Source organism: Branchiostoma belcheri, unplaced genomic scaffold, assembly GCF_001625305.1.
Source record: "Branchiostoma belcheri isolate BF01 breed outbred unplaced genomic scaffold, Haploidv18h27 scaffold11, whole genome shotgun sequence".
In the NCBI taxonomy this organism is placed as follows: domain Eukaryota; kingdom Metazoa; phylum Chordata; class Leptocardii; order Amphioxiformes; family Branchiostomatidae; genus Branchiostoma; species Branchiostoma belcheri.
The window spans coordinates 689,209-700,330 of NW_017802491.1; the positions used below are offsets into that span (position 1 = coordinate 689,209).

The window sequence follows — 11,122 nt, forward strand, 5'->3', positions numbered from 1 at the left end:
ACTCTTTCAAACGGTGTAACAGTTTTTGGTACACAATAGCATTCTAAGGAAGAGTTTTTTTTTAATTTCCCACCTGGGTCACAGCAGTCAGGCACGAAAGCCTTAAAACCCTTTCTACGCCGTCTGTGGTCCAATTAGTGCAACCTCTGCATAAATTCTCACCTGTCTACCTTTTAAATAGGCAGTAAGCTTAAAGGCTTGGGAAAACCCATTCCTGTGATATAATTACCTGTGATATTTCAGTTCAGGTCAGCTAAAAAATATAATACCAAGCTGATGAAGCTAGCTATTCACAATTTTTTTTCCTTTGAAATGAAGTCATTAAAGTTTTTAAACTGATTATAAAACCGTAATTGTTTGCTGAATAATAGCACCCGATCTAGGGTTTCTACAATGTAGATGGCGTCATTGCAAAATAAGATTTCAAGAAAGACTGCAGTTACACCACATATCACACTACAGTACCTTTTTCCGGGCCTCCACTCCGCTTACTAACCACATCAGACACTTTTATGGCGAATTCGCCAATATTTCTGCCGACAAGGTAATCACAGTTAAGCCATACTCTTCTCTCCCTGTCGTGGGTCCTCTGGTGCAGAATCTAAACATGAGCCACTGGGGGGATCAATGAGAAATCGAAGATTCCACACATCCGTAAATATTCATATAGTAATATATAGTTGTTATGGATGTCCTGTTTTATTCGTTATTTTAAACTTCTCGCTGATTCTGTGCACATCCCACTGTCACTTCCTCCCAGTCTACAGGAAGAGTCGGAAGACCACTTTAACCTCAAATTCATGATCAGCCTTCCTGTCAGTCTGTGGTTATAGCATTCCCCTCTCACTTCCTCCCAGTCTACAGGAAGACCATCTTGACCTCCAATTCAGCCTTCCTGTCAGTCTGTGGTTATAGCATTCCCCTCTCACTTCCCACAACTCCACTGTATTCAAACGGTGACTTTAACTATGTCCTGAATATGCCTGAGAAAGTGTACAGCATGCCAACCTTCTAATTCCATCTTGTCCTCTTACTATATGCTTACTTTAATATATATGAGAACCAGGGGAATAATTTGGCGTGGCCAAACCTTGTCCAAGTCCTTCAACTCGATACTTCTGCGCAAGGGCCGGTGCTCAGTCCCTCGTAAAAATGGTCTCATTTGCACAAATTGTGTATTCCCCTGACAACAATTTTAAGGACCAACAATGCACCGAAATTTGGTTCAAGGCATCTTGCGAATTTCTCTCTGGAGCACCCGTGATAAAATGAATGACATTACTAACGTAATTCTTAATTTAGTTTCCCACACGTCTCCTCCTTGACCCAAGTTGTTGAGCCAAGTGGGAATGACTTCGCGACAAATTTGAAAATCAATCATAATCAGAAATCTGGTTCAAGGTCTGCATAACGAGGATTCATGTTGGATTTGGAGCATCCTTGGAAAGATGAAGCGCACTTCCTAAGTGTGTGCAGACTGCACCTATGATGACAGTTTGTACTGGGAGCTTCCGTTGAAGCACTATTGACAGGTTTACATAAAACAAAATGGCTCTTACAGGTGGTGGAGATTTGAGTGCCATTGATGGGCTGTCCCTTACATAAATCACTTCTAGAAAATGTCTGAAGAAACACCACATTGTGTGTTCCCTTATTTCATCTTGCTTGGCTTTCATCTTATTTGTCTGGAAACCAACAAAATGGATTGCTGTGGCTTAACCAATGTTTTCACACAAAGATGTTATGTAAATCACTCCCAGTAAAGTGTTAGATGATACCATGGAGAGAAGTCTCTGTCACTGTTTGAATTTATCCAAGCGAGAAATTATCATGACTGAGGGTCTCCTTTCCATCACTTAGAGGCACTAACAAGATATCTATTTTCTTCTTTTATCATCTTGTACTCGATGGGCACATTTCCAAGGCAAGTTTTGTATGTCTAAAATTTCATCCACTCCTGATTTGTGCAACACTTACAAGATAAGTCATGATGTGTGCACATCTACAATAGCCTTAGTTATTGTTACCAACTGAAGGATGTTATATAACCCCCTTGTTGTTGTCTTGTAAAGTGTTACCTATCTTGTAGAATGCAATATAAATGAAACAACTTGCTACATATTTTGACACAATTCATTGTTATCATTATACTATAAGATACATCTCATAATTTGCTCAAACAGCAGCATTTCTGTTTGATTGGGCTGCGAACGATCTCCAATTACGAACAAAAATGTCTGATGAAAATGTCAACTTCAACACAAAAATGGCTCCCCTCCCTGCACACATGTTGTCAGGTTCTTTGCTCACTCCTGCCAGTATAATGAGATGATACACCCACTGAGCGCCTGCCTAATGCAGCAGCATGCACGCCGACCCCTCCCCGACCCTTGCACTCAGCTGCTTTTACCGAGTCAGCGTGCAGGGAGCTGTTTGTGATCAGCCTTACAAGACTTGACGGCAGGTTTCCACTTGGATTACATATTGGCAGGGACTGCAACAACGCATTCTTTAAAAAAAAAACACCTAAAAAATACATAAAAATGCATCTATTATCTGTCCGGTGTAAAAGACATAGACATACTTAGCACTCTGTGTCTTTTAAGTTAAAACTTTATCCCGAAATTCAATACTTTATAAATGCAAAAATGTATATTACTTTATAAAATGTATACTACTGTATTACTGTAACAGCAACTTTCAATTTCCATGTACAGCTACTAGTAGTAAATATAGCCCAAGAAGACTTTGAATACTGTATCTTATCTTGTATTACAAACGTAATATGCTATGTACATTTGAAAATATCCAAACTGAAAATGACCAGAGTGTAAAACTACAACTGAGAACAGAAAGGCGCTACTTGTGGAAGTACTTCTGGGTGTTGGTCATGCTACTTGTGCTATAGGCAGGAAGTGTTGGTAGTAGTTCCGGGTCAGGTCAATCATGAGGTCCTGGGTACACTCAGGCAGCTCACCTGCATACAGGCCTGTAAACACATCAACATGGACAAGAAAATTATTGAGGCCAAGGAAAAATAATGTTGTGTTTCCTGCTTCAGTCCTGAGAAAATTAGGGTCAGCAGGTCTTATCTTTGCTTTTGTTTAGACTTTCTCTAGTGATACAACTTATACAATACAATTTAACATAAGTAAAACTTGCATGAGGACACTAAAGTCTTATATTTTCAATGTCAATGTTGGAAAACTGCTTGTACAATGTTTCATTACAAGAAAAGGTCAATCAGCTAGAAAAATCTATTTCCCTTGCAGGGGTCCACACAAAAAAGGCTAGGGTTGGCAGTTATTTCTAGGGCCAGTTGGAAAATAGTAAACACAATATTTTTTCCTAGGCCTTATCAGCATGAAAAGGATCACCATTATGGCATGGTTTTATTTTGTAACATTCTCTGACAGACTCTGACATATTTCAACTCAAATGACTCACAAAATGAAAGTCAAGGACAATTAGGAAAGAACTTGAAAGCAAGGCAAGAAAGGTCCCAGCATGGTGTAAGAATTACACACAAGCCAGCAGAAGCTGATGCACCTGAATTATGTGTAATTTTGTATCATCAGAAAATGTCAACAAATATCCCAAAACGTTCTCAGTATGGAGTAGCGAGTCCAAATAAATCCAGAAAATAGTAGAAAAATCTTCCGGTGATACATGTATTTTCTCCCTCACTGATCATGGGTAATGGTACAGAATTTTCAGTGACCATTTTCCGTCAGTATTTTGGGTATTTTTGCTCCACGAGGGTCAATATACATTGGTATACATTTGTTGTTAGGTTTGAACTCATATATGTAGATACGTGACCAGAATATATTGACTTTGAAAAATCGGGTTACCAAGCCCTAAAAACTGCATTGGATGCCTTTAAGGGGGAATCATTTTTAGTTCTGATTTTCAGCATAATTTGTGGTGAGCCAGGCATGGGTTTATAATGTATTTTATGTCTGCTGAGAGACTGATGAAAGGAATTCTTAGAAATCACAGCTCCAGTCTGCCCTGTATCACAGTCATGTTGGGAGAACCAAATTTATCATCATTTAGTAGACATTACTATAAACTTTATATGTTCACCAGGTAATGATGATAAATCTGGTTCTCCCAACATGTGATACACATCATACAGGGCAGACTGGAGCTGTTATTTCTAAGAATTCCTTCAGTCTCTGAGCAGACATCTAAACAAAATCCTCAGCTAGTTTACCACAAATGACACTGTTAACCAATAAATTAGCTGCAAATCAAAGAAAAATCCTCTATTCTACCTTTAACATATCCTCACTTTAAAAAAAAAAGTTTTTTACTCTGATTTCCAAAGCAGCCATGGGCACAATTACAGCAACGTTAAACGTAGTCATGCATTAAAAAAAATTAATTAAGACACATTGACAAGGGCACAATGGTATACACTTATCAATGGTGACTTATCATGAGGCAAAAGGCTATTGCTATTAATATCAGTATTAATATCAGTAGAATGCCATTGAAATCAGAAAAAAAAACACTTACTAGTACTAGTAACTAAATGTACTTTCCTGATTCAAATTGCAAGTGTTCCAAACACTGGATGTGCTGGTCCTTTTACGTGACAGTGGTTTGTATTGATTTATGCAGTGTAATGACATGTAATATTTTACTGTGTGATGTTGATTTAGTGTAATGCATGTGCTAGGCTTTGCCACTGGACCTTAGGATTGGCTCTTGACCCTAGAATAAGATGCATTAAACTCTTCTATTGCTGTGCACAGTGTGTTCTGACCTTCTGCCCTTTTTTCCCTGCAAGTTTTTTTTCTCTGGCTAAGCCACAGGATTACATGTATCTGCCTTAGTGTACAGTCCTGGAAAGTCTCTGAAGTTAAGTGTTTGTGACATCTGCAGCTCAAAGGTCTAACCCTGGGGTTCAGCAGATGTAATCTGATATTTTTAAGGCAGTACAACCCTGATTCTTAAAGCCCTACAAATTACAGCAAAGACTTAAAAAGGAAGGCAAGTAAACCCCAATGGTATTAACGATTATATATAGACCACATCTAAAACTGTGCTCACAAAAAAAACCGAGGGATTATAACATTTGGCATGCAGTAGTGGAAACTGAGACAAATGCTTTTTTGACTGCCCCACTTTTCTCAGCTGCCCTTACAATACATCTCCATTCAGATGAAGTGGATTTTTCCTGCTGACTAGTGTAATCTATCACGGATACCATCCACGGAATGATGTTAACAATCTGCTCATCAGATTAATCCTCATTCTATCAACATTAATTGATCAGTCTGCATTGAAAAAGGCAAGTGTTGGCCTCTTGATAGGTACATGTAGTACAGACTAGATTAGTTTGGTTTTAGGATTGGAACAGAAATAGCGCTAGATTAAAATATCAAAAATAGGGAAACAGAGTCATCCCAGAAATACTGACCCCAGCCACAAAGATGACCCTTGAGGCAAATATGTATCATTATGTGTCTACATTGCCACCCCAATGACTAGAACAGGGACTACATGTAGGTTGGTAGGTAGTTGACGACGGCAGAATGTACTCACTTGTGCAAAACCCTGGGGTTTCTCATGGTTTTATAGATGTGTGGTCAACTGGCTAAGGTTGCCTTAGATTTTTCCCATTACAGAGGATATCTTTTCCTATATAAGATTTGAAAACTATAGACAGGATGTCATCCTTAAATATGAGCGTATGACCTTATTAAAAGAGACATTCTGCCAGAGTGCTAAGAAACATAACGGGTTTTGCACAGATAAAGTATGTTCTACCAACATGCTGGCAAGTATGTAACACATGATACAGGCAGGCCTGAAACATCACCCACCCACCTGGTGACCCTGAAAACACGGTAAAGGGTGGAACGACGGTCTCCGGGGGCAACACGGTATTGGGAGCGATGGCGCTACAATCTTTTAGTACACAACGACGACCCTGAAAGAAACCGGAGAGAATATTGTCAGTATTAACCTACAGCCTGCTAAAGGCAGCCAAACGCGTATTGGATAGGCAGCAGCAAGAAGGTTATTACATGTAAACAATGCAGAAATTTTGAGTTACTGTACATTATATTTGCTGGTAGGTTGTTTGAGTCATGATGTATCTGGGTGCATACAACACTATATACCATATAAAGGAAGAAGACTTCATTTTATAAAACTAGTAAGTCATTATCCCATGAATAGTTTCGTGAGGTTGGTAAGTCACTGAGTAAAGAGACTCTTTTTACTCAGCGTATAAGTGTTTTATTCACGGACATTGGTTACGTTTTGGTGACCGTCTGTCGCCTCTCTCAGGGTAATTCTGACTGGTTTACATAATAATGCACTACTTCAGCACAGTCAGAATTGCCCTGAGGAAGGTGACAGACGGTCACCGAAACGTCGGCTGTGAATAAAACACTTGGTTGTGTAAAAAGAGTCTATTTACTTAGTAAAAGTCATGTTCAACTTGATATCTGCCTGGATGTCAAGAAGAATAGCAAAAACCAGAACAGTGTTGATCAATGGATGTGATCCCTGAAACTGATATAATCCGGCCCTACAGACAATCCCCAGACAGTTACAGCACTCTGTTACAAAATCCCCAGACACAATATGGAGCAGACTCTCTCTCTAAGTTCTAACAGAGTCAGACAGATTGACAATCACTCAGACTTTAGTTAAATGTACAGACAAGACCTCAGGCATGAATGTTTCCGAGAAAGGTTCGCTATTGAACCTGACATCATGGTGGTTGATTTTGCAACGGCTTATTTTCATGACAAATGTGCTCATTTCTTTGACGCCCCTCATGACATATGGTCCTATTTTGCTGTAGATGTTCCCTAGGGGTCCAAAGTGACTTCTCAATTGGCAGCAACTCCATATTGACATCGTCGTGCATCATTTCCCCGATTTACCAGATGGAGGAAAACAAGTAAAAATAGAAGCAAGAAAAGTCATCTTATAAAATCATGTTTGTGTAATCTATGGAACAGCAGACTGTCTAGCTGCAGGGTCACTATTAAGGCCAAAACAGTTTAATTGGTTGGTTCTTGGATTCTGAAGATCAACATGCATGAAGTTGGAGTATAAGGACAAAGCCTGTACACACAGTTTTAAGGAACAGGGCTCGAAATACTGGATGCATCTGCACCTTAGTGCAGCCAAAATTGGAGCTGTGCATCCAATTTTTTCTGTAGGTGCACTGGTTCACTCAGATATTTTTGTAAGTATTTTTGTACATATCGAAATAGTATGCAGGATATTCTTGGCATCTAAGTGTCAGAAAAATGATAAAGTCTTTCTTGTAGTAGTAAGCTTAAGTACTTCTTTAAGATTTGAAGTTAGCTCCCATTTCAGATTCAAGCTCAGAAGAGGAGCAGTAAGATCTGTAATTAGGTTTTGTTTAATTTGGTGCACCCCCCAAAAATTTTGAGCACCTAATTTTTTTAGGTTGGGTGCACCAGTGCACCTATTCCCCAAAATAAATTTCGAGCCCTGATGAATGAATTCAATGTAGCTGCTGGTTTTCCTTCTAGCCCTCTGTTGTCATCATGTCATCTTTAGTTGGTAAAACTAATTGAGAATGCAGGAAATAAATTAGAGTAGCCTTCAGAGAAACAGACAGTCCGCAGTGCAACACAAATCCCTCAGTACAATCAGCATTACTGCTACCCATCCATAAGGCTAGACCAATTAGTAGTCTTCTTTGGTTCTCTGACACTTTTAACAAACCAAGAGGTCAAGATGAAAAACAGCCTCAGGGCTGGATGGAAAACTTGAACCTGAGGCCCAGAAAAAAAATGTATATATATGTTTCCTGTTTCAGTTTTGAAAAACTTATGGTAGGTACACTGTAGGTTTTCTTTCTTTCTTTTTTTATTTATCAGACTTTGGCAATCTCTAGTTATGCAACTTATACAATGCAGTTTAACAGAGTAAAACTTGCACGAGGACACTTATATTTTCAATGTCAATGTTGGAAAACAATGTAACAGTGGAACAATGTTTCAGGTGTCAGATCAGAGAGCTAGAAATGGTCAATCAGCTACAAAAAAATAAAAGGCTAGGGTCAGCAGCTTTTTCTAGGGTCGGTTTGGAAACAGGAAACACAACATTTTGTTTCAAAGGACAGATTCCTCCCTAGACTCTGTTTTCTTTCAGTTCGTCAATATTGTTTTACATGTACATGAATTGTATAAGACTGAAAACCAAGAAATAACATTGATGAGGCCCAAAGTCAAGTTTGAATTGGATTGTTGGGAAGAGCAGACAGTCTGAAGTTCACCGCCAAAACCCCAGAGACGATCAGCCAGTCCATAACAAAGACAGATGTTTCCACAATAACTACCGCTATCATTTAAAGGTACAGACAAGACCTGGGGCTGAGCATAATTGTCCAGGTTCCCCCAGAATCAGACTTGGAGGTGCCGTGGATCCATCTAAGATGCGCCGAGGACAAGAAGATAAGGTCATTATTCTTAAAGGATGACAGGAAGATGGATGAAGGAGAAATCATTACCACAGAAGATGTCTTAAGCAACAGTGTAACCGATCTATAGGTGAATATGTCTACATGCTGAGTTAAAAAGGACAGGAGCTCAGGAACTGAATACAATGTGGACATCCTTTTCCTATAAATTGATGCAGACCAGTTGCCTGAACTTTAAAAATACTTCAAGTTCAAGAATAGAATCCTCAAAACATTCAGGAGATTGACACAGAAGCCCTTAAATCAAGTCAAAGATTAACTAAGTAATATATTATGTTATCTTTAAGATTGGTTCATGAATATGACATTTACTGATGTATTGACTTAAACTCTTGCTAGTTGCCTATCAAAGTTTTTAATGACATGAGATATTCACACTTAGGTACATTTGTCAAAAAGTTTAGAATTTAGAGTTTTAACTTTTGTACGTGCAACTCCCTTAAAATTTGAAAATGTTGTTACTAGTGTAGATATGTGATACAGGCCACAGTGATTCCCTCCCATTCAGCTGACAAAGTTGTGAGCTTAAGACTGCCCCAAAGTTCAAGCACTTAAACTTCACCACTTTCCCGGCTGTCAGAGGAGAAATCTCTGTCATTGATCACATGGAAACAACCTCAGATCCTCCGGCTTTAACTCCGTTCCTCCGGGGTTCAACACAGTCAGACATTCCTTTTCCTAAATCCCATCAACACTCACCATTTTCCCGGAAATCCCTTTAGCACAGCTGGACATTGTTCCCGGAAAATGTATTAAACACAGCTAGACTTCTTCCAAAAATATTTCTTCCACACTGCCAGACACTCATTGTTTTCAAAAATCCAATCAACAATCTTCCCAGGAAATCCCTTCAACACAGCCGGACATTCCCCTTAGAAAATATGTTTTGTAGCTAGTGTGTGTACTGACCTAAATTGTACGCTACATGTACAGTGTAACAAGTACCATCTTCTGTACCAAAACTCAATACAAACACTCCAACAGACGTGTACATTACCATTCAGGACAACATTTTCAAGAACAACATGGCGTTGTCATTGTTCCGGGAGAAATATCCTCAATATACTGGAAACAAATACTATTTAAAAAAGCATGAAAGATAGTATGCAAATGACGTGTACAAAGTAGGTAACACTTTTATTGAACACACTGAACTTTGAAGTAAACAAAAAAGCAAATTATCATAGCCTTCCTGCCATCTTTCTGAAAAAAAGGATCAGAAAACATCTGGCAGTGACAGTGTGTAAGCGTCATATATGCAATATCCACAGAATAAAAGTTTTAGTTTCTCGATGCATAATCAGATAGATCTGCTGGGGATGACTTACAATGACGCTGTTCCTTCCTATGTGTACGTAGGAGCCGATCTGTGCTGCGTTGACCACACAGTCCTCCTCAATAAACACATGGTCCCCGATGTGCAGAGGGAAGAACGCAACTCTGCAACAGAAAATAGAGAACTGCATGTAGGATGGCAACAGTTACGAGAACAATAAGATTTTCTTGACACAACTTCTGAATCAGTAGAACTTACCTGCAAATGTTTTGCTGCCTTCATCAAGCAGTGGTAGAAATACTTTTTTTCAGTGTTCTGCAATATTGCAGAATGTCAAAAGTTTGCAATTCGGAAATACTTTCTGCAAATACACCCTAATAGAAGTCCGGATCTAAACCTATGGTATATGCAAAACTGCATGTTGGCAAACATTTTACATGCAATTTGAAAAATACATGCAAAACCAGTAGTATATCATAGACTCAGCAGTAAACACAAAAGCTCTTAAACACCATTGAACCCCTAGCCTGATTTTTCCAGTCTGCAGGGGTCGCTTTAATTTTTCTTCTGCGGTATTGAAAATGTCTCTGCAAAATGCAGACTGCAGATGGGTATTTCAAACACTGTCAAGGCTTATTGGACTATTCGTGCATGATGTGAGTCTTTATTGATGTGGCATCATGGAACAGATTCTAAACTGCAACTTTTAATACTGGATAGATTTTCTGGAGCAATTTTCTATGGTTCTTGTTATGGGTTCACCACACCACGAAGTGGTGTGTGGTGAACCCATATTGCTTTTTCTGGTGTTTCTTCTCCTTCTTCTCCTGCCATTTTTTAAATGGATTCAGCTTCTTCATTTTAGGGCCTAAGGTCCTGAAATTTGGTATGGAGGTACAGTGGGCAAATACCCCTAGGCATTTTTTAAATTTATGTGATACGGGCTTTTAGAATGGTTTTATTTGAGTTTTTTGGCTGTGTTATAGTGTAAGGGTATGTCAAGGTCAAAGACGAAGACATGGTAGCGTAGTGACCTCGGTCTCGATGGGTGACCCTTACAAGTTCGTAAGATGGCTGCCGATGTTGTAGATGTACGTACCCGGAACAAATGACACAGGAGCCAGAGCTACATAGTGACGTGACTGTATTCTCTTCTCTCTCAAACGGGAACTCTGCTGAACTGTCCTAACTACAAGAGTACTCGGGCTTTTATATAGTTTGCCCGCCTACACACAGGTTTCTTGGAACAAGTTGGATTCTTTGTATATCAGTCATCGTGAGTCATATCCTCTCCCTTTCTTAAGACGTTACTGGTCAGCCCCTTGTATCCCCAAATATGGTTATGGTCAAGCAGTCGGGCT

The 11,122-nt window shown here is 39.2% G+C and overlaps 1 protein-coding gene across 1 annotated transcript in view; it reads right to left on the bottom strand.

The window, feature by feature from the left end:
- Positions 1–2,126: 2,126 nt before the first annotated feature.
- LOC109483835 (dynactin subunit 5) overlaps positions 2,127–11,122 on the bottom strand; it is a 25,505-nt gene continuing 16,509 nt past the window's right edge. Inside the window, exons 5-6 of the mRNA XM_019786991.1 lie at positions 5,842–5,944; positions 2,127–2,989 (exon numbers count right to left, since the gene is read on the bottom strand). Coding sequence (XP_019642550.1) covers positions 2,889–2,989; positions 5,842–5,944 — 204 coding nt within the window. The 3' untranslated portion in view covers positions 2,127–2,888. The remainder of the gene's footprint in view (positions 2,990–5,841; positions 5,945–11,122) is intronic.